Genomic DNA, 23,337 nt, shown 5'->3' with positions numbered 1-23,337 from the left:
CAAGCATCTCTGATAACTTGCACTGCAGTCTCTGCTATCTGTGTTTGCCACTTCCAGTCTCATGATGTAAATGGGGACCGCAACAAATAATGATTCGTTGCCAACAATTTTTTATTATCAGTGTTATCGACAATGCCCATTAGTTGTTGCAGCCCTATTATTTATGCCTGTTCTTTCCAGAGTTTACAAGTGATTTTAGATAGATTTTTGAAATGTTAATGTCCCAGATGGCATGTTTGATCATCCAGCATTTATGTGATACCACATGGAATGAAGACACCAGAGTGGGCCGGATGCAGTTGCCAGAACTCAGCCTGTTTACTGCCATATGAGGGCCACATCTCAGCCACTTTCAAACACCACTGCCAGAACTGACCCACCTCTGAAAACCGCCATTACAAAAACCAGGCTATTACAACAACTGCACCATTGGGTGGGACTTCCACTGTTGCACAGTGCCATGATGTTGTGTTTTACACTCTTGGTCTACCAGCTGCACATGGCTGTGGTATTGATGTAAGTTGAACTCATGATCTCCTGATGATGGAGCAAAAGCTTACCCCATTACACTACTCAGGTACTCCTGTTTATAAGCCTACATGTCCAAAATGTTTGCTACACTGTGATAAAGCATTAATTTAAAATAAGTGCCTGACATAAAACTTCAAACATCAAACATCAAATCAGTTTTGTTAATGTGTAAACTTACTATTTGTTGCTCAATTAACACAAACTTTTAATCTACATATATGGCTAAGATCTGAATGTAAACTCTGCTCCTCCCGCAATCCTGTTAATCCCTGTTTAAAACATAAATGATTGTCATGTACCTCATGTCTGGCAATCTTTTCCAGAAGTGGCCCAGATCTGTTTTGAGACTTGTGGGCCTTACTAGCATTTTTACTATGTGGGCTACTTTTGGCTCTCATGCAGTTTTGCCAGTGCCAACCATGAGCCAGCAGTGCCATATCTTACTAGAAGTGGCTCACATCCACATGCTATCTGAGGTGCCTTTCAGTTTCGAGTTTGTTCGTCTCTCTCAGTTCAAATAGAAAGGAGATGGTGAGTGAAAATTACTTCCTTTATAATATTTCTGGTTCCCCTCAAATAGCAAATTCTGCTTGATTTCTGAAGAACATCAAATCTCCATTTAGCAAGGTAAAAGTAAGAAATATTGAAACTGTTATTTAGTAAATTTCACAGTCTGGTAACAGAAATTGCGACCACATGCTTCAGTTCGTGTTTTGCGGTAAAACATTTTTAGCGGATTAGTGAACTGCAGCTATCCTCTCACTAAACACATCACCACCAAGCTTTTTGGGAAACATCCCCCATCTGGAATAGAATTTTTTTTGGTCTTGAGTTTGTCTATCTGTATGTGCCTACAGATCAGCGGTCACTGTAGTTTATGGAGATAGGAAGATATTTTTCCAATGTAAGTGTCCTGAACACAGTTAAAAAGGGGTAGGTCATCACCCGAGCACTGTGAAAAGCGGAGGGTCAAATGCCTGCTCATGCCTGCAGTTTTGGCAGCCTTGTGTGGTGAACATGCTGGAGTGAGTTTGATTAGTGCTGATTGTTTGCAATCAATGCAATTGCATATAGTGTCATAATTAATAGTGTCCAGTCACCAAGATGCATTGTCGCACCTCAACAGTGCACACAGTCCACTCAATAATCTGATCATAATCTGATTTCTGCAGTTATCTGATTATTCAAATGGTCATGTAAACAACACGCTCTGATTTTTTGGATCGGAGTGAGGTCTAGAAATCTGATTAAAAAATCTAATTAAGACAGCTAGACTGTAGCTAGCTAGTTAGGATTTCTCAGTGCTTCTTACTCTGATTTATCTTGGATTTTTCAGTCTGCGCATATGCGGAAACAGACCGCGGTATCGGACATAAGCAAGGAGCGCTGCTGCGAGATGACAGTAGAACAATTTTGGAGCGACGCTGAAACCAATTACATGTTTGACGAAATGAAAGACTTAATAATTTTCATCTTCTAGATGATGTACATTCATATTTTCAGGTAAAGTGGCGCGACGTTTTTTAACAAACGCTGCGGCATGAAGTTCGAGTTTTACGTTATGTTTATGTCACATTTAGCTCTGTACATTTATTGGCTGGTTGCAAAGCAGAAATCTAATTACTGTCTGGCTTGTGTAGACCCGGAGTTTCCCATTATCTGATTACTCAACTGCATGTAATGCGTTGATCAGATTACTGACAAAATCTGATTTTCATATTAAATTATTAAGTGCATTTAATCGCACTCAGTGTCACAATGCATTTTTACATAGCTAGTTAAGGGTCTCTATTACTTTCCCTTTTTCTCCGACATTTAGTTTTGCCAGTGTACATATAATAAGTGTGAACAGTATGTTGCATGTATTATACATGCAATAGACCATACATAAAATAATGGTATCAGTGTTTTGATGTGGAAAGTGTTTACAGTAATTTGCATAGTACATTTTACAGAATTACTTTCATTAGTCACAGCCATTCAGGCCACTCTCTGGTTTTTAGGAATATTTTTAAGGAGATTTTAATAATATCACCTTTGTTGTCAATACATACTTGGTAATTGCATCAAACCCTTAGAGGGCAGGTTACATATCTGCAGCACAATTTCTTTAGATGAAATTTCCATCTCTGAAATGTTTCCTGACAAATGATTACTTTTTACTTAATGGCAGTTTTGACTGGGATTTACATAAAGGGTGATTTCTGACTTTTGCACTGTACTGTGTAAGGATGGTGTTAAGCACTGCATAAACTAGCAATAAATGCTTTTTTGTTTTTTTTACACTCTTGATTATTAGGACTTGAAGAGCGGTGTAGACAGTTAAACATGTTAAACAGTTAAATATGTCTGCAAACGTCCAGAAGGAGGAGCTTTCACTGGTTTTTACTTGTCAACAAAACAAAGATGAAATAATGAGTTGAAAGCTTGGGTTTCACTTTTCAACACTGTGTTTCAATAAACAGAAGGCCCATGTTTTAACCTCTCCCATTGCTTACAGGTATATAAAGTCAAACACATAGTCACTCAATCTTCATAGCTCTAAAGCTCAGTGACTTTAAGTATGGCACTGCCATAGGATGCCATTATTTCCACAAGTCATTGTGAAGACCTGCCCTGTGCTATTATTTTGAAGTGGACACATCTAGGAGCCACTGCAGCTCAGTCACCAAACAGTAGACCACGCAGAGACCTTACAGAGAGGAGTCACTGTGTGCTGAAGAGCGTAGGGTGTAAAAGTGGTCTATCCTATGTTGCATTACTCACTGCAGAGTTCCAAACATCTGTAACCAACAACAGCACAAGAACTGGGGCTTGGGAGCTTCATGAAATAGGGTTCCATGGGGGAGCAGATACACACAAGCCTATGCACAATGCCAGGCATCGGCTGGAGCGCTATATATGAAAGGTAGTGCTAATCCTATAGCATACAAAGACATTTTAGACAGTTTTATGCTTGTGGCAACAGTTTGGGGAGGGACCTTTCCCATTCCAGCATGTCCTGCATGTGCCCCTGTACGCAAAGCTAGTCTATAAAAACATTGCTTAACACAGGGTTGCCGGAGCCACGTGGGAGAATAGGCATTTGACTCACCACTTCTCAAAGTACTGGGTCAAAGACCCACTACTTTCTGAATGAGTTCAGGGCGCTTACATAAAAACATGAAACCCTAGTTCATGACACAAGGCCTGATTCAGTTCAGTGCTGGTGGCAATGCATTTTTTAGTTGGTCCGAGTCAAAGGAGAGACTTCAGCGCCAGAGTGTGCTTTTAGTGCGCATCGGAGCTGAACTCTCCACATAATCTGTGCATTTAACATTTAATAAAAGCTCAGATCATTCTTGCAGCATGAGCTGTTGATAATAATGGCAGAGAAGCAATAAAACAATAACAAAGTGATGCTTTTGATTTTGGCACATGGAGCATATTTTTGGAGCATCAGCAGCTTAACAAGTTAACGTCAAATTGGTAACCTCTGGTAAAGTTTATTGTTATTACTTTTTGTGTGAAACACGCAGACAAAAAGGATCTCTGTATTTCTGTTTTAATGTGGGCAAATGTAGGAGTAACAGAGCGTGTGCATCCCTGCAAAATTTCAGACCTAACAGAAATAAAGCCTGACGTTCTTCAGAGATATTGAGACTGAGGGTGAACTCAATGAAGCGCAGAGTTAAAACAAACATTAACGCTTATCAGTATGTTTATAGACATTATTAAAATGACATGGAAGGTAGTTTTAGATTGTCAGTGGCCTAGTTGCATTTTGTTACTCAGCCAGCCTTTTTTTTTTAATTTTTTTTTTTTTATTTTTCCCCACCACTTTTCGAGATGTGCCACTCCTGGTTTGACAAGTTTGGTGTGGAGGAACTCCTGCACAAAGCCCTGAACTCAACCCTACTGAACACCTTTGGGATGAATTGGAACATTGATTGTGAGCCAGGCCAACTTCAGAGTCTGACCTCACAAATGCTGTTTTAACTAAATGGGCAAAAATTTCCCCAGATACACTCCAAAATATTGTGGAAAGAATTCCCAGAAGAGTGGAGACTGTTAGAACCTTAGAGGCGGGGCAACTCCATATTAATGCTTTTAGAGTGGGATGTCCATTAAGCTCATATAGGTAAGATGGCCAGGTGTCCACATCAAACAGTGTACCTTTAAGCACTCAATATTATTACAATGGCAATGAGTTGGTCACTGCATGCAGTCAAGTCAAGCAGGATATTTGCTATTTAATAAACACTTAGTGTGCTGTAATGCCATCAGTTCAGCTACCTAGCAGGCCACTAGGTGGCTCATGAGTTTTCATTTTGTCCCCACTCTGGGTTGATGTTATATTTGAAGTTTAATAAACAATTAAACAAAGTCAAGCACCAGACATCATATATAAGATTTGTCGACCATACATAATTATACATTAATATCAGCATTGATAATGCAAGACATAACTATAATAGGCTAGTTTCAGAAATCGAGTAGTATGTCTGACAATATACAACAATTTTGAAAGATGTTTTTTGCTTTATTATACACTGTTGGAAAGGATGTTGTCTGGGGAAATTTTAGTTCTCCAATACAAACAATGTATGTTTATCATCAAAAATATGCAGTAAGGTTGAATTTTGTACCTTAAATGAGTTTTAAAAGTTTTAAACTTTTCTGAAGGAAATAGTGAATATTTGTACATTTTTAAATATATTTCAGAAGCAAAGAGTGATTCCAGAAGCAAAAAAAATATATTAGCAAAATCAGCATATAGAAAAGGACTAAAGCAAAGACTAGCAAAATTTTTATCAAAATAAATGAAAATTGGTGGTAATCTTTTGAAAACGTAAGTTTGATTTAAATGTCATTATTTGTATTTGCAACATATTTTGGACATTTTGATGCTCAATTCTTTGCTTGTGGATTTTATTACTTTATCTAAAACCTCTGACACAAAATTAACTCCATAGGAGTAAAGGCAGGGTGTACGGAGTCTATGCAACTTAAAATATATAACTGCAACAGTGTACAGGGCTGGGTAGTAACCGAATACCGAAACAGCGTTACATAATCAGGTATTAAAAAAGGTAACTATGTTCTGTTACAGTTACAGAAAAAAGACAGTAGTCAGATTATTACTGGGGATGATCAGAGTTTGCAGTCTTGCAAAGGTGTGAATTAGACATTAAGTTGGGATTCGCTTTCCACACGATACAGAAAATAAACCAGACTGAGAACAGTAACATGCAGCCATATCTGATAAACTCATATTGACTGAATTGTATACAAATTAATGAGGAAATTACATCATTCATGTGAGTACAGCTTAAAGAGTGGGTCACCTTACACGACAGAATAGGAATGTAAAATTCAGGGGTCACAATATTCCTGTATTTATTTTCAGATTCTAAACTACACATGACTTGCTAGACTCCCTGATTAACTCCAGCAATATATTTAATGACATTTCCAAATGGACGTAGAGCACACATTAAGCACAGACTATCATGTATCACCTACATTGTTTCTGTGCATGTCTGTTTATCTGTTAGGAGGTCATCCTGCTGAAATGGATTTTCTCTGGTATTCATTTAAATATATAATGTTTTAAAATAACAAGTAATCCAAAAATAATGGGAAATAATTAGATTACGTTACTTTAATGTAGTAATCTTGTGGATCAGGTTACAAATGACATTTTTAAACAGGTAATTAGGAATCTGTAACCCTCCCAACACATGTACCACTAACTAAGCTTTCAACTGTGGAATGAAATGATTGAACAATATACAAGTCAGAGTTTTAGAAGCCATTCATTGTCATGAATAACCAAAACTGAACTGGTACGGTTTATCCAAAATAGGTGCTTGTGTTCTTTTACCTGCTGTCTCATAGTTGTCTTTACTGGTATTGAGGCTCTTCACTCGTTAGCTGGGTTCAGATTGATGATTCAGTAGGTGAATCAATGTTTGTTGTTAGGTCAGCATGTTTGCCTGATAAATATTCATCTGTTCCATTTACCGCCCACGTCTCTGACTACAAGTCAAGGACAGAAACAAGTGCACACTTTGTAACCACAAATGAAGCATGCATGCGTGATCACTTTTAGCAAGTGCATCAATTCAGCTGAATTATTTTCACCAATTGTATATTTTTTGCAGATATGTAAACACAAAAGACTTCATCTTTCAGTGTTGCAATTAAAAATAAAGGTGCCCTGGATTGATGCCATTGATTGATGCCACTGAAGAACCTTTCAGCTGATGATATTTAAAACAACATTGTGCAATTGTGAATAACTTTAAAAAGAACTTCCATTTATTGGAAGTTCTATACCAATTACATATCATCGCTGGCCAAAGAAAAACAAGTATATCCCAAATAGTAACTTTACAAGAAAAGGCAAAAACGTTCTTTACCTTCAGTGTAAATTAATGTAAAGAGATTTTATTCAAAGCAGTTTAGGAGCATTTCTATTGGTCCAATCATCATGAAATTACCACACAATGTAAAGGGCAGCTGCTGAGCCCATATTCTGCAGAAAAATAAAAATTGCAAAAAAATGGAGACATTTTTTTTTTTTTGGACAGCAACGATATTTACCTAGACCCAAGGCCTGTATGTCCAAGTCTAAGCCAAGAACCATTTAGGACCCTTCATGTTTTTAAAATGCAAATGAGCAGCATTTCCCACACAAATTGTACAGTCCAATGATTTGAGTTTTGCATGAATTTATGTCTTTAGCATAGTAGTTTACAAATGTTTTCCCTTTAGATACACATTTAAGCAGTTTTACACAATAATCAATGTACATGCGTATGCGGAATTCACATTGCGCCACAGAAATGTCACCACATTTCCCAAAAATGAGTCTCTAACCTTATTGCTCATACTGAGCTCTCTTGAGTTAACAATTAACCATTATCCTTTCAGTTCCTCCAATAGCTGTATCACGGTGAGGAGGGTTTTTTGGGGGGATTGGCCAGGGAATACCAGATATAAATACATGGAGTGAAGCATGGAATGATGTACAACTAAACAGCAGGACTACAATCACCGTTTATGTGTCTTGCTTTCAAGTATGAAGATTCTTCTGTTACTTTGTCTATGTGTCGGTGGAGCCCTGGCTCAGGGTAAAGAAGATTATGACGATTACGATGCGGTAGGTAGTTTTCTTTGTGGTTATTTATCCCTTTCTTTAGGGTCAGAATTAAAATAGTCACTTTTTTCATCAGCATTCTATAAATCTAACTTTTTTTCCTTTCTTTCTGTCACAGGAGGCAAAACCTACACCAGCAGTAAGTCTGTTTTTTTAAAGCTACAGTGGAACAGAACAGAATAACTCAAAGTTAAACTGCACTTTTAACAGGTTCTTTGGTATAATGGAAGTACCACTTTATACTTTTCAACCTGATCTCTTATATGCCACATAATTAGAAAGGAGGATAATTTAGAAGAATGGAAAACATGTTCACACTTCAGGGAAAGCAGGGCCAATGTGTTTTGTTAACAGGTTTTCAGTTCACCACTTGAATACTGTTTTCTCTCTCTTCCTTAGCCCAAAGAAGCGATAGATCCTCGGGGCCATCGGCCTGTTAGTAGAGGGGAATCCTACATACCTGTTGCTGCTCCACCTCCAGTTAGTGGACGTGGCCGTTACAGAGCGCGACCCACAGCTGCACCAACAGGACAACCTCAGGAGGAGAAGGAAGAGCAGCCAGACCATGGCGGATGTATCCATGCTTCTGAGACAATGGTACGATCGTTAGCGTTTCTTGCTAATGATTATGAGCAAGTACAAAGGATATGAATTAATTTTTGTTCATTTATTAAGTACATTACTTTAACTTTGATTTTAAAATTGGAGTAGATCGAAATAATTGTCACATGCACATCTTATGCATGTGATATTGATTAAATGAATGCTTACCTAGGGACCGGCCAAACTACAAAGTTTATAAACACTAACCCGAATGGAAAGCACATCTACTACTCAACTTATTCATAGGTTCATTCTGTTTATAACAGCACCATTTCATGGCCCCACTTTTCTCTAGAGGCTTAAACTTAAAGCTTGTTTATACCAAAGTGTAACATGGCCACTAATTACAGTCTATCTTTAAGTTTACAATTGCATTGCTAAATGACACATTTTGTAGTCTAAAAGTCTAAAATTACATTGACTTGCTGATACTGAAATACACCTTAAACCCAGATCATCTATTAGACTTAATACATTTCTAAAGGTTTTAAAAATGACTGGCTGGTAAATCAGAGTTCACCAAACCACCTCCTAGAAACCGGCTTCTTGCCGAGTTAAGTTCAAAGCCTAGTTTAACATGCCAGATCCAGCTGACCAGCGTTTTCTGAAGGTGTCATGCACATTGTATATTCGGACTGTGTAAAAGGTAGATCTCTGGGAGACCTCTCTTTTTTTTTGTTTGACTTCTTTTTCTTCCTCCATAGGGTGTGCTGTGTCCTACAGGCTGTGAACTGAAAACAACTTTGCTGAAGCAGGAACGTAACGTTAAGCCAACCGTGGCCCAGCTGAAGAGAGAAGTGGACGCTCTGTCTCAGACCTCAAACTCTGTTTACAGATATGTGACAGACATGACTACAGAGGTCACGGAGAGGCAGAAAATCAGTGATGGTATGGGCACAGTAACATTTGTTGAGTCTTGGCCAAGCCTTGGCCTAAAGTATGCAGTGCAAAATGAACAGATCCCAAAACAATAATTCTTGTTTAGAAACAACTCATTTAGAAACTATTGAATTGTAATACAGTTTTTTATGTCATATTTTTAGATTGGTTCAAAATGAATCAACAGCAGCTCCAATAATTTGTGCATTGCATTGCTGAGACTGTATACAGGATTTTGACATAGGATAGCCAGTGATGTGCGGTTGCTCATTATTTAATTGACAGTTTTCATTCATTTCATCAGACATGGCTCACTGCAGATACATTTTAATTTGATTTCCTTTTTGCTAATAAATATGCTTCATTTACATCTCATATGAACTTAGAGGGCAAAGCAAATGTCAAACACATATAAAAATCAAATAATTAGTGTCATTAATTGTACTACTAGAAAAAATAGACTAACGAATCCCCATGGCTCTGGAAATCTGAAGCACTAAATGCACAATTTGTATTGTTTCCTGATGCCTATTCATTGATAGGTTATTCATGAGGATTCAGGACATTTTGGGCCAAGCTGCTGCATATTCTATATACATGTTTAATTTTATATGTTTTCCTAGCTAGTATTAAGAGCAAATCATGTATTTTGTGACCTGTATCCCCTTAGGTAATGGCCAACTGGTTAGCCAATACACAGATGACCTGGAGGTTCAGCATGCCTATGTAAAGGAGGCTATAGATGTCACCTTTCCTCAGAACATTAAGATCCTACAGGGTGTCCTGGAGAAGATTAGGGACAAGATCCAGCGCATTGAGAAGGCAATCATCGCCCAGAGGGACAAGTGTGCAGAACCGTGCAAAGTCTCATGCCCAATTCCTGTGGTTTCTGGGAAAGACTGTGAGGACATCTTCCGGAAGGGAGGAGAAGCATCTCAGATGTACCTCGTGCGGCCAGAGCCCTCACAAACACCTTACAAGGTCTACTGTGACCAGACAACCCAAGATGGAGGTATGTGTGCTTTCATGTTCTTTGTCTTTCTGTCCATTCATTCACAGTACCCCCTGAAACGAAAGGTAGCAAAAGGGCTCTTTGGAGCGATGCCTTAGGAAGCTTTCTTAGGGAACCAAAGGTGATTTTAGCATATAACTTTTGATCATCTCTTTTTTTTCTCAGGCTGGCTGCTTGTCCAAAGCCGTTTGGATGGTAGCGTGGACTTTGGCAGGCGTTGGGATGACTACAAGAGAGGTTTCGGAAATATTGCCTTTGACGTTGGGAAAGGTTACTGCGAAACTCCTGGTAAGACAATGCTTATGCGTTATAACAAATCATTTATTTGTTTAGCCTTTTTGTTTTGATACATTCCTGTTAGTGTTTGTTTTATTACACATCACAATTTTTTACTGTAACCATGTCCGTTTGACAACTTAGGTGAGTACTGGCTGGGTAATGACCGTATCAGTCACCTGACCAAGACAGGCCCGACTGAAATCCTGATTGAAATGCAAGACTGGACAGGTGCTAAGGTTTATGCCCGATACCAGCAGTTCACTGTGCAAGGGGAGCCTTCAAACTATATCTTGGCAGTGGACAAGTACTCAGGCACAGCTGGAAACACATTCCTAGAAGGAGCGAAGGCACTGTTTGGTGAAAACCGCACCATGACCATCCACAACGGCATGATGTTTAGCACATATGACAGAGACAATGACAGATGGTGAGTACAGGGAAATCATTGGTTATGCTACAGCTGTGTCAGTTGTGTGTAGGTCGCATGTAATGATGAATACTGATGTATGTACTCTTCTACATGTATAGGGTACCTGGCGATCCTTCTAAACAATGTTCAAAAGAAGATGGTGGTGGATGGTGGTACAATCAGTGCCACTCAGCCAATCCCAATGGCCGATACTACTGGGGTGGTGCCTACACAAAGTACATGGCAAAACATGGAACAGATGACGGTGTTGTATGGATGAACTGGAAGGGCTCATGGTACTCACTTAAGGCCATCAGCATGAAGATCAGACCTTTCTTTACAGATTGATAAAGTCCTGTTGTTTGTAAATAACTGAAATGAGACTCTAGCTTGTCCTAAAGTTTTGTCTTTCATCACAGTGCTACTCATGGTCAAATCTGAGGATAATAATAAAGCACAATTATAAGAAGAAGAAAAAGACATTGTGGAAATAAAATTATAAAACAAAACCACCAAACAACTTTGTTTGGCTCCTCTTTGAAAGTGTAAAAAGAAGCTGCTTATGGGAAAAATGTTGTGTATTATGAGTACAGTGTATTGTTTGAATATGATGTAATCTCAACATCCTGTACGAAACCTGAAGGACAAATGTGGTCTATGAAGTTCTCATTAAAGTTAACCTACAATGATATCTTGTCTTCAGTTGTATTTCATTATTGCACACAGGTACTTTTCTCAAAATCAACCAGAATTTGCAATATTATGACCTATAATTGTTTTTGTCTTGTTCAGTGCAGTTTTTTACTCTAGCTTCTAAATAAACAAAATAACATCACTTTGGAGCCGCATGTTGCTGACCCCTGCTATAGAGAATATTTGGTCTCACATTAAACACAGTCTAGGTCTGCAGTGTATTTAAACTGTCTCAAGTCATCAATGCTGAGTAGAACAATACTGACTAAAAGGCTGTCTGCAAGTTTACCCACAAGACATCAACATTTAAAAAAAAGGGAACATTTATCCAATACTAAGTTGCTTTATCTATTTGTTTAATGGTTTGTTGCTCTAAACATTAAAAAAACGTTTTGCCAATATTGGCTCGGCCCATTTTTTAAACAGGACTGTACATGAACATAACAAGCAGCAGTGCAATGAGGCTTGTGCTCATGCTGCTTAGGCTAAGTGAGAGTGAACATCTCACCGTTCTGGCTAGATCTGTCTATACACTGACCAGCCACTTCATTAAGTACACCTACCTGGTGTCTACATTCTTTGTTTTATCAGGTCCTCTTACCAAATATGTGCACTTTGTAGTTCTACAACTGCAGACTGTAGTCCATCTGCTTCTCTGCATACTCTTTTATCCCTTTTTCACCCTGTTCTTTAATGGTCAGGACCCTCACAGAACTGCCACAGAGCAGGTATTATTAGGGTGGTGGATAATTATCAGCACTGCACGGTGGCTTGTCAGTGTGTGTTGTGCTGGAATGAGTGGATCAGGCACAGCAGTGCTGTTGGAGTTTTTAAACACTTTGTCCACTCACTGCCCACTCTGTTAGACATATCTACCTTGTTGGTAGACCTTTTAGATGTAAAGTCAGAGATGGTAGCTCATCTGTTGCTGCACAGTTTGTGTTAGCCATTCTCTAGTCCATGGCTGCCCACTCCTGATGCTGGAGATCTACCACCCTGCAGAGTTTAGCTTCAGCTCTTATCTGTCACACCTGATCCAGGTAATGAAGGCCTTTTAGTGTGTTGGATCTGAACTCTCCAGGACCAGGATTGAGGACCCCTGCTCCAGTTCTTCATCAGTGGTCACAAGATTCTGTTGGCTGGATATGTTTGGTTGGTGGACTATTTTCTGTCCAGCAGTTACACTGAGGTGTTTTTGTAATGGGAGAGAAGAATATTAAGCACAGAAAAGGCAAATGAACATCAAACAAAAGAAATAGACCTTTTTGGGGCATGAACACCACACAGGTGCAATTCTGCAGATCATAAAAATTGCTAAACATTAGTACAAATATATGTAACTACATTATAAAATGTAAAGATGTCAACACATCTGTTTTTTTTTTACTTTTAAGTTACACATATGGCTCTTGAATACCTTCACTGAGCTTCACACATGAAACATATTCTGTGCCTCATGTGTTTGAGCAAGTACAACTGACTGAGTCCTACACTTTTACAGATAATACATCTGTAAAATCAATACTAAGAACCACTTTCTGGCAGAAATAATACAAGACATTATCACTCATTTCATATAGCGTTACTTTATTTTAGTTCAGTAGTGATCACAGTGGTGAATTGTGACATCCTATTAGTACTGACATTACAAATTAGGTTGATTGAACTACCATTCAAAAGTTTAGAATCACTGTTTTTCTTGATATACAGTTGTATGCACCCCTGGTCAAACTAAAGTTTTGAGAGTTTTCCAAGTGAAAATAAGTTAACATATCCTGTACAGTGAACACATAAATATGCATTTTCTGCAGATTTTAGAGCACAATTTCTATTTATTTAACATATTGAGAAAATAGGCAAAATTTCATGTTCTTTAATCCCCAACATGTTAAATTCAGCAAATAAACAGTAATTATTCATCAAGATGTGCAGAAGTGTGTTCTCTTGACAAAACATACTACTAATACAAGGTGCTTCTGTTATTTAAGCACAAAGGAAACAATCAAATATGAAAACAATGGCATTGCTGTGTTGATGGCCATATAGTTATCATGATGAGCATTGTACTGAATGCATACAGTGTTGTGTATCTATTATATTTATGGATAAATATGACTGTTTTGAACACCCCACATGATTTTTGTCTTCTTTTTCCCAATTTTCACCCGAACAAGGCTAAATTGCTTCTAGCCTTGGTGCAAGTAAAGTCCAGTGAAAATGCAAATGCCTTTATGATGTTGCTTCTCCATCTGAATTTCAGATATCCTGTAAAAGCTCATCCATGACCACTTGGTTTTGCTCAGTGTCCTCAAACTTTGTCAGGAGCTTGGCGTGCACCAGGGGGATTTTTCGATATGCAAGAGACATGGGAGGTCGAACAACAGACTGCAGTTTGACCTTTTTGTCCGCGGTAAATGTTTTTTGGCTCATGGAGAGCAAGTCAAATCTGGCCATGCTGTCCTCCATGGCTTTGAAAGCTTCGTGATCAATGGTGTGATCAAAGGTTTGCTTGCATGACCCTTTGCATGCACGTAGTTTAATGTCAATGTCCACCTAAAGCCCAAACCGAAGACACAAACAAGTCAAATCAAACTGAAAGTTGAATTTTAACTTTGACTAAACAGAGAAGAGCCTGACATGGACAGTTTTTGCTACACATTGGTCCAAATTTATGTAACTACATTATCAGCAATTTTAACTTATATTAACGTATGTTAATGATTTAAGCTACACATATGGCTCCCGTAAAGTAACGGGTTGGCCAAAAATCTGATTTAAACAAATTTGCCCCTTACTTCAAATCAATAAGCCAAGCCATGCAGATAACAGTGTGTCATACAGTGCCATCATTTAACAACTTCACACATTTTCAAGTGTGTGGTTATCTAGAACACTAAACCAAAGGACTAAAGAAGAAAACTTCATTTTTGGACCAATATTCTTTGGCCACAACACCATACCACCAAAAAAGTTCTATATTGCACCAAAAAGGGTTCTGCTATTGTACCAAGTTTGACATCATAACAACAGAAGAACCCTTTTTGGTGCTATAGAGGACCCTTTTCAAAAAGGTTCTGTAGGGAACCATCTATAGCACAATCTCCAACAATCTGAAGAAACCTTTTGCGATGCAAAGACCACTTTAATCATGCAGTTTTTTGATTGTTAATGGTTTTATATAGCACCATTTTCTTTACTAAAGAACCCTTAAAGAACTATCATTTTAAAGAGTGTATATACCATTTCACCATGCAAAGAACAATTTAAGCAGGAAATGGTTTTATCTAGAACTCTATGATTCAAAATAGAACCATCACCTTTACTAAAGAACCCTTGAAGAACCATCTTTTCTAAGTGTGCACCTCCTCCCCCCTTTCAGGAATGTGTAGATTAGATTTTAGGTTGAGCAGCTTTATTAAGAGCCGTTTGAAACATACAGAAAATTTTAGACCCGTTGCCTTTAAATTGGGCTCATACCTCAAGACGGCGCATCTCAGTTATCTGATCCAAGATCTGACTGTGGTACCTCTGAAGATCACTGGAGAGCTTGGAGGACTTCTTCCATAACAGCGTCAGGTTCCTGTAAAGTCTCTCAGCAACCTCAGCGTACCTCAGTTCTTCCACTGCAAACAGAATTAGCTTTGATTGAGACTTTAACAAAACCTTCAGAATTCATTAAAAGTAGCTGTACTGATAATGTTTATGGTGGGTTTCCTGGACAGGGTTCAAGACTGGTGCTAGGCTTAATCCTGGTAAAACTGACCCATAATGTAGTTTTTGTACATTGTATGCAGTTTTACTTCAATTAAAAGTCATTCAAATTAATATGAAAATATTTACACACTGTATGTTTTGATGATAATCTTCCTTTGTGCTTCGTAGAACTGTGCACTTTTAAGCATCGTAGGTAAAGTTGTGCTCTTGCATTGGTGAATCTTTTCACAGATTTTGCTGAGGCGAGCATAAATGTCGTCCTCCTCCTTATCAATGAGACCCTGTAGTCGACAGCCTGATGGGCATTTATTCTCCTGCAGACAAAGAGCATGGAAATGTTGTAGACGCCAGAGAATTTTAGACAGTACCAGTCAGAACAGAACTTTTAAAAATGCTTATTTTTACCTATAAACTACTTCACAAGGAGATAATACAATATTTAATGGCACTTTCTTCAATATAATTCATACTTTATACCATTTTCAGTAATTTTCTGGTTTTGCCTCTTAAATACTAGTGAGTTTAATATGAACAAATGGTCAACTAATCTTAAACCAGCACTTTTTACTGTCAGACACTTGATAAATATGGACCCTGATCTTTTTAGGATATTACTGTTCAAACTCACCTCCTCCTCATCAGTACACATCGGGTATTTGCTCACTGGACACTGTTCAAATCTTCTTTGGTGACCAAAGGTACTGGGTCGTTTTTGGGAATTAACTGACTGCTTAGATTCACACACTGAAACACACAAAACACAAAATTTCACGCTAAGTAGCATTTTGAACATGATCTACAAATGGATACATTTATTCAGAGCATATATATATATATATATATATATATATATATATAGATATATGTATATATGCATTTAAGGTAGATTCAGTTTACTGTTATGAATTCATCTCAAGGGTCGATCGAATAAACTGCCAAGACACTAATGATAAGTGTTGTTTTTGGAGGAGCTTATCTAGATTATATGAGAGATTAACTGTTATTAAAATTGTATTAAAGGTGTTTTGCCTTAGCTTAACATACAAAACAAAATGTGCGGATAGAACTGAAGGCTTTGTCATTGTGGCGGTGGAATATCTGGTGGGAGATGTCTGGTAGGACTTGATGGTCATCTGAAGTTTTTTTTTATTTGTTTATTCACGTGTTCAGTAATACCACATTGTGAAACTGTAGTGGTAAGAGGCTGTGGTAGTACAAAAATGTATGTATATACAGGTTAAGATTGATGTAAGAATATATAGATGGATGTTGTCAAATAAAGAAAGGAAGCAGAGTGAAGTGAACACATTTTTTATTGAAAACATGAGGTCATTTGGTTGTGTAACATTTTACATTGTGACATTGTGCTTTAAAATACATAACATCAAGCTGGAAAAGTCCCAAGAAGTGACTTCTACCTGTCCTCTTTTCTTCCCTCATTCTTTGGGAGGTCAGAGCGGTCTAATCATCATTCTAACCACTTGAAGGGAATAATCGGCTGGTTTGAAAGGCAGCCACACAATGCCATTCTCTATCTCATAGGGGACTTTGCTACCAGGATCATACTGCCCCCCCTTATAGTATATCCCATTAAGGTTGGCTGATTGGCAGTTATTGTACCACCAGCCACCTCCATACATCTCTGCACAGTTCTCCTCCCACTTGTCATTGTCCCTGTCAAAGGTACTGAACTTCATACCAGCATGTGAAAGGAAGGAACCCATGTTAGAATGTCCCTGCACAAGTGCGTCCCCTGCATCCCCTGTATAAGATGATACACTTAGACGGAAACCCTCTGCTTCCGGGCCCACTTTGATGCTGTATTCGGCATAAGCTTCCTTGCCTTCCCAGTCCTGCAGCTCCACTCTCAGTAGACACTCTGTCTGAGTGAGGAGATGCAGGACATGGTTCCCGATCCAAAACTCACCCCTCCCTTGCCTGTCTACCTTGCCAAAGCCAACCCGGTACTCCTCCCAAGTGCGATTGAAGTTAACTGACCCGTCCTCCCTCTGCTGGACCAGAACCCAGCCCCCCAGACCTGTGACCTGGTCACAGTAAACCTCCACTACCTCGTCCAAACCAGCTGGCTTTAATTTGAACAGGCCGCTCTGACCACCCGTGGCATGGTTCTGCAGGATATCAACGCAATCTGAAAGAAGATTACAAACCTGCGGATTAGCGCAAAGCTGCACTCCAAACTTGCTCCAATGTTAATATTCCCTCAAATGTAAGAACCTGCACTCTTCCTTCATTAACAGCTTATGACTACACCCAATATCTTTTTCAAATTTTACAGAACTTTTAGGACAGAATATATGTATACAAACATTGCAGACCAAACTTTTTTTTTTTCAATGATTGCATTTTTGTAATTGAAAAGTTACTCTAGCCAATGCTTTCTTGTTTGACTACTATCTAAACCACTGTTTTCTTTTATAAATGGTTCACTTATATGAATGCTGGTAGAGGTGAAAGAGTGTCACTCAAATGTACCTCCGCCAACATAACCAGACTTGCGCTCGTCTCTGGGCTTCACACTCCGCGCTTGAATGTCGGGAACATCGTCTTCCACATCACCGCGAATGAATGCCCCAAGATCATCCCCAAAATCAAGCGGCGAGAAGGTGGACAAGATGGACTTTGAGGTGAAACCCTTGCTTCCACCAGTCAAGATGGTTTTGGAAGAGGAGAAGGATGAGGAAGAAGAGGAGGATGAGGAGAACTTACGGTCCTGGGTGCCAGTGCCCAGGTCCTTAAAGAAGTCTCCGCCAAACCCTCCCAGGTCAGCTTCACCACGGCTAAATGTAGTGATGGACTTCGAATCTCCATCACTCACTTTCACAGCGAAGCTGTCACCGGTCAGGTCTTTACCCTCCTTGGCTGACGTGAAAAGTTGTCTGTCAGAAATACCTAGTGTTTGAAGGGTTTCACACCCGGGCCCAGTGCTCACTGTTTCATACTTCTCCTGAACACCGTCTTTAGTGTGGGTCACCACTTTGCGCACCGTCTTGGTGCAGGTGACATGTGAAGTGGAGGGCGCAACTGGGCCTGTACCTGTAGGGACTTTGCTGACGGTTGCAGCCGATTCTGCGGTGGAACCCTCAGCCTCCAGAGAGAGCTTCAACTGACCCACATCGGTAAATAGGGGCTTCCTCTGCTCGGCTCGCTCTGCGCCAGGCACTCCAGCCTTGTAGACGGAGGGCAGGACTACATCCTTCATCGGCCTGCTCTTCATGACCCTCAGGGAACTAACGGTCTCTACACTTTGAACACGCACAGTGTCCAGGCGTTCCATCTGCTTGTCCAGTGCCACGTAACTCTCCTTGTCCACAGAGAATTCAGCATAGCTTGCACATGAGCCCTTGCAACTGCGCAGCTTGATGTCAATGTCAACCTGTACGAAGAATGAAGCATAACATGAACATTTTGACCTTTATAAATAAGGCTTTCCTGTTTCAGTCTCCTAAAGATAATTTGTGCAATATATTCCACAATTAAGGAAAGTATGAAATCATCAAGTTAAATGAACATTAATGGTTTAGGACCCTGCTAAATCACGGCAAGGACCACAACGTCTACAGACAAGAAGCCAGAATCACGAATTATCGTTACTTTTTTAATAATAAACCCCTAATCCACAAAGATGGAAATGTAGTAGAGAATAATTTTCAACACAGTGACTGCTATGAACTATTCTTTCTCCAAATTGGAATAAAATTGGGCTGATTATTTAAAGATTTTACAGATTTTCCATGAATTCTACCCTTCATTGTACTCGTCTCACCTCCAGGCGCTGCATGGCGATGACCTGGTTTTTCACTTGAGACTTCAAAGCTTCCAGCACCCTGAGCTGACGGTCGATTTTAATCTTCATCTCAACAATCCTCTGCCTCAGCTGCTCGGCCAAGTCCACATACCTGTTATCGTTACCTGAAAAGGAAGGACACAAGGAAATCTTTGACTGGCTTGTCTTTGCAGCACAGTCTTTCAGTTGAGCTTCTATTTAATTTTCTAAACTTAAAAATATTTTAAGTAAGATTTAAACCCGCTATGTTATTCATTAAATCAATTGCTTTTCTAGGCAGGCAAGAGATAACATACATACCTGCACTGGAGAGAAGACGCTCTCTTAAGTAGGTGTAGGTATCCTTGGAGACCTGGTCAGCAGATCGGTGCATTCTTCTTCCGTCTTCTAGTAGCTTCTGGATTTTCTCAATCTTTTTGAGGAACCCAAGGTCGGTTTTATCCAGGAGGCCTTGAATCCGGCAGCCAGAAGGACATTTTCTACCCTAAGATGAGCATGAAGCAAAAAAGAGACTTGAAAATGACTTCAGATACACTTGTTTTTCAATCTGAAAGCAAGTAGTAAGGAGATCAGTTCTTTTATGCTATTTTTCATAAAAGCCAGGAGAGTGATCACAGCCCATACCCAGTCATCGTCAGTGCAGAAAGGCCATTCCTTTTCTGAAGCACATTTCTCTGTCTTGTAACCGTGCTCGATGGGACGGGCACCTCTGGGGTTAAGAACCTGCGGTGTTTCCTCCTGGGACTGCAAGACAGAAAGCTCAATTCAAGAAAGTATGTCTGGACATAGTGACTGCACTGAGTAATAAGAATAATTGCTTCTTGTTTCTGGTTACTTTCAGATTTATCTAATAAGCTTTTAGATTTATAAACTGAAAAGAAAGCTAGCATACACAGTATTCACTTACCAAGGCGGTGGAAACAACAACACACAGGTAGAAAAGCGAGTGCTGAAGCTTCATCTTTGCTTTCTCTCTGTGGACTACTGACTGTCCCCACACACAGCACATCCCATATGAATCCTTCTGATTGATCAACACCCTGACTCATTATTGACTAATCACAGTCATCAGGCTCGCAACGTCCACATGTGGTGAATGATTGACAAGCATGCATAAGATTTTGTGTATCTTACCAAAGGGGGAGGAGAGTACTACCTACACTGATTGAACTTTGTAGAGGTGGCCATTACCAGAAAAAAAAGTGCATGGGAGGGATTTTGACCCGAAGATTATGTTCTGCTCTGGTAAAATGCATCACACAACAAACAATCTATTATGCAACCGGTGGTCCTAGAATACGGGAAGCAATGCTGCATGTTACCATAGATCTGACACATTGTGTGTATTGCTTAAGGGGCGAGAGAACAGAGAGAGAGCAACGACCTCTCGGGTGTTGATGAGTGAACAATACATGTCTACCATGCTTACATTTTACTTCTTTTTCAATGTGTATATTATCAGCAGTTTGAGTGAAAAGTAGAATATTTGAAATTTAAACTATAATTTTGGAATTTAGTATTTCCTCAAGTTCTTCTTTTGCTTTAATGATTTTTTTGAACAAATGAAGATGGTCAGTGTCACAAATTTGCTTCAGTTTGAATAGCGACCTAGAAATAGTACACAATCTTTAGTGTTTCTTCTTCATTTTTAATTGTCACAACTTTTCTTTGTTCAAAATTTTTCAAAATGTGAAAACTTTTTGTTGTTTATTTTCCCGGTTTAAAAGAAAAAAGTTTTTAGTGTGGGCTCCAGACTTTTGGACCCCACTGTTTATATGGACCCATGCTATTCTGACAATTCCACTTGATAAATACTGTTACAAATGAACAATATCATAACTTGAAGAGAATGTACAAGCAGAAACCTTTAGACAGATTCCTAATACTTTATTAGATTATATCACATGTGCTATTTTAGTTTTTCTGAGCTACTGACCATTTTTGATAGTTTTCTGATACATTGGCTGTTTTTCAAACTCTACACACAATTGACAGTCCATTCAATGCTTTCTATCTCTCCATAGCAGGTAGTGATTAACTAAAGGCTTTTGATTTTGTGGAGCCATATGACCTAGTTCACACTTGAGGTAAATGCATGGACATTTCTTACTATTTTGGCTACTAACTGGACACTGTTTTTGTTCATGTATGACTTTGACAATGAGAAATAAAACAGCGTGCTTTAGCACATAAAGAAAATACAGAGTATTGTGCAGTTTCCATAATGCATTAATGTTTGTAGTCTACAGAGCAAATTTCACAGTGTTAATTGTCAGTGTGACATTTGTTGGTGTACAGTCTTTATAAAGTCTGGCATAAATGCATAAAACTATTCCACAATCTCCTAAAAGTGATTATCTGCCTCAGAACTGATTAAACGTTACAATATTGTGGCACCAGGGCTTCTAATTGTGTAGTGCACCAAGTTGTTTGCATTTTGGACATGGGGAGGGGGATTGGGGGTATGGGGGTCAGGGGGGGATAGATCATTTATTGAACTATATTACAGCATCTGTGATTGGCTGCTTCCACAAGACATGAAAAAGATGTAAAGAGAAGTGGCAAATCAGTCATGGAATCCAAAGAAGGAGGAGGCAGGATGCAAGTGCTAGCTGGGGTTTTATTGGAGTCCATGATGCAAGCGGCAGTGAGAAAACAGAAACAAAGTAGAAGCAAAACTAGACAATAATTAAATAGATAAAAATACGAAACTACCAGTGGTGGACAGTAACGGAGTAAATGTAATTCGTTACTCTACTTAAGTAGTTTTTTCACATATCTGTACTTTACTAAGGTATTTCCATTTTTGGTGACTTTTTGCTTTCACTCCACTACATTTCAAAGTCAAATATCTTACTTTTTACTCCACTACATTATGCGAAATCTGTCGTTCATTTTGTGCATAAAAACGTAACATGTCAAAACGAACGTAGCGCAAAGTGCACACTTTGTTTTGAGCTTGTTTTAACCTGTTGGACATACCTATCCAGTGCAAGCATACGGTTCAACGACAGTGTAACAGCATAAAGGTTTGGGATGCCTAATCCAACATAAATGATGGAAGAAACTTCTGACTCTAACCTAACTTTGTGTAAATAGACCACAATATAGAAAGATGTATAAATATGCAGTTGTGACTGGCATCTGTCTTTTTTCTGAATTTATACAAATTATTTTGTTTTATAGTAAATTTGTTTTGGCCAGTTTATGTTTATGAGCTGAGACCTACAGATGCAGTTTAGTAAAGGAAAACTCATTTGTGAACCTGTGTTTAAAGTTTTTATTAAATTTAAGCTTGTTTGAATTTAAACTAATTTTTATTTAAACTAAGCTGCAAATAAATCTTAAACCGAAACTTTGTTCGCAAAAAGTTATTTCATAGCCATTCGGTTCTACCTAATGGAAATTGTTTGCCTTCAGTGTTTTGTGCTTATGATAATTTTAATAAACATCAGCGTCAGACTAATGGATGACATTCTATTAAAAGATTGGTGTTGCAAGAGTGACACTAGAGTATTTTCACCTACAATGAGTTGATAAAGCAAGAGTCTTGTTACAAAAATGATAATACGACATTAGAGCCATAATTAATCTTTTAATACTTTCACTTTGATACTTAAGTACATTTGAAGGCAAATACTTTTGTACTTTTATTCAAGTGGATGTCTAAAGGGAGAACTTCTACTTTTACTGGAGTAATTTTAGGTATCTCTACTTTAATTCAAGAACATGGTTTGTGTACTTCGTCCACCACTGGAAACTACTTGCATAACTGAGAATCGAAACACTAAGAATAAGAAATCTACTAGAATCTAAAAACACACTACAACAAACAATGAACAGCGCCAAGCAAGGAACAGGGGGGTATTCTGGGAAGCGTGCTAACTCAATAAGCCAGGTTTTTTTTTCTAGAAACCTGACCTTTTTTCTAGAAAACTTCTGTCAGTTTTGGTTCCATCAAAGAAGCTAGTCTTAAGCCCACTCAGTAATTTAGAATGAGTCACTAAAAGAGTTTAGAACTTCACTACTTATTAGTTTTTGTTATAAAATGATAAACTAATATGCAGAAGAACTGCAGAAAGGAGATTTAAATCAGAGATTCATGCAAGGAAAAATATTAAAGACCCCCATTAGTTACTATTGCCTGTGCAAATGTAATTGTACTGTATTGCTTACTCCTGTAAGGAGTTAGTAATGCATTTCTGATACACCCTGTTCAGAACTTGCACTTTATCACTTAAAGTCCACATTTAACCACCTGCAGCATC

At 38.6% G+C, this 23,337-nt stretch overlaps 3 protein-coding genes across 3 annotated transcripts; 1 reads left to right on the top strand and 2 right to left on the bottom strand.

The window, feature by feature from the left end:
• The first annotated feature begins 7,472 nt into the window (after window positions 1-7,472).
• Window positions 7,473-11,548, top strand: fgb (fibrinogen beta chain). The gene is made up of 8 exons (XM_036557751.1): window positions 7,473-7,678; window positions 7,794-7,814; window positions 8,075-8,272; window positions 8,983-9,166; window positions 9,828-10,169; window positions 10,335-10,457; window positions 10,590-10,875; window positions 10,977-11,548. Exons 1-8 carry the CDS (start codon window positions 7,598-7,600, stop codon window positions 11,203-11,205), a joined length of 1,464 nt encoding a protein of 487 aa, XP_036413644.1. The 5' UTR covers window positions 7,473-7,597; the 3' UTR covers window positions 11,206-11,548.
• A 1,568-nt stretch (window positions 11,549-13,116) lies between these two features.
• LOC118798325 (fibrinogen alpha chain) lies at window positions 13,117-16,090 on the bottom strand. The gene is made up of 4 exons (XM_036557752.1): window positions 15,893-16,090; window positions 15,395-15,578; window positions 15,028-15,173; window positions 13,117-14,103 (listed from the first exon to the last, which is right to left on the bottom strand). Exons 1-4 carry the CDS (start codon window positions 16,055-16,057, stop codon window positions 13,807-13,809), a joined length of 792 nt encoding a protein of 263 aa, XP_036413645.1. The 5' UTR covers window positions 16,058-16,090; the 3' UTR covers window positions 13,117-13,806.
• A 469-nt stretch (window positions 16,091-16,559) lies between these two features.
• fga (fibrinogen alpha chain) lies at window positions 16,560-20,214 on the bottom strand. Its single transcript, XM_036557750.1, has 6 exons — window positions 19,977-20,214; window positions 19,694-19,813; window positions 19,370-19,553; window positions 19,049-19,194; window positions 17,758-18,658; window positions 16,560-17,413 (listed from the first exon to the last, which is right to left on the bottom strand). Exons 1-6 carry the CDS (start codon window positions 20,076-20,078, stop codon window positions 16,716-16,718), a joined length of 2,151 nt encoding a protein of 716 aa, XP_036413643.1. The 5' UTR covers window positions 20,079-20,214; the 3' UTR covers window positions 16,560-16,715.
• Between the last annotated feature and the right edge of the window lie 3,123 nt (window positions 20,215-23,337).

The sequence above is a fragment of the Colossoma macropomum genome, unplaced genomic scaffold (genome assembly GCF_904425465.1).
Source record: "Colossoma macropomum unplaced genomic scaffold, Colossoma_macropomum, whole genome shotgun sequence".
NCBI lineage: Eukaryota > Metazoa > Chordata > Actinopteri > Characiformes > Serrasalmidae > Colossoma > Colossoma macropomum.
This window is presented reverse-complemented; position numbering and strand designations above follow the sequence as displayed.

Excerpts from the sequence above, each read along its gene's own strand:
- fgb (XM_036557751.1), top strand. The coding sequence starts at position 7,598 with ATGAAGATTCTTCTGTTACTTTGTCTATGTGTCGGTGGAGCCCTGGCT. Across the intron at positions 7,679-7,793 it reads ATTATGACGATTACGATGCG|GAGGCAAAACCTACACCAGC; the intron begins GTAGGTAGTTTT and ends TTTCTGTCACAG. Across the intron at positions 10,458-10,589 it reads AGGTTACTGCGAAACTCCTG|GTGAGTACTGGCTGGGTAAT; the intron begins GTAAGACAATGC and ends TTGACAACTTAG.
- LOC118798325 (XM_036557752.1), bottom strand. The coding sequence starts at position 16,057 with ATGTTCAAAATGCTACTTAGCGTGAAATTTTGTGTTTTGTGTGTTTCA. Across the intron at positions 15,174-15,394 it reads GATTATCATCAAAACATACA|TGGAAGAACTGAGGTACGCT; the intron begins GTGTGTAAATAT and ends TTCTGTTTGCAG. Across the intron at positions 14,104-15,027 it reads CTGAGATGCGCCGTCTTGAG|GTGGACATTGACATTAAACT; the intron begins GTATGAGCCCAA and ends TTTGGGCTTTAG.
- fga (XM_036557750.1), bottom strand. The coding sequence starts at position 20,078 with ATGTGCTGTGTGTGGGGACAGTCAGTAGTCCACAGAGAGAAAGCAAAG. Across the intron at positions 19,195-19,369 it reads GCGTCTTCTCTCCAGTGCAG|GTAACGATAACAGGTATGTG; the intron begins GTATGTATGTTA and ends CTTCCTTTTCAG. Across the intron at positions 18,659-19,048 it reads TCGCCATGCAGCGCCTGGAG|GTTGACATTGACATCAAGCT; the intron begins GTGAGACGAGTA and ends TTCTTCGTACAG.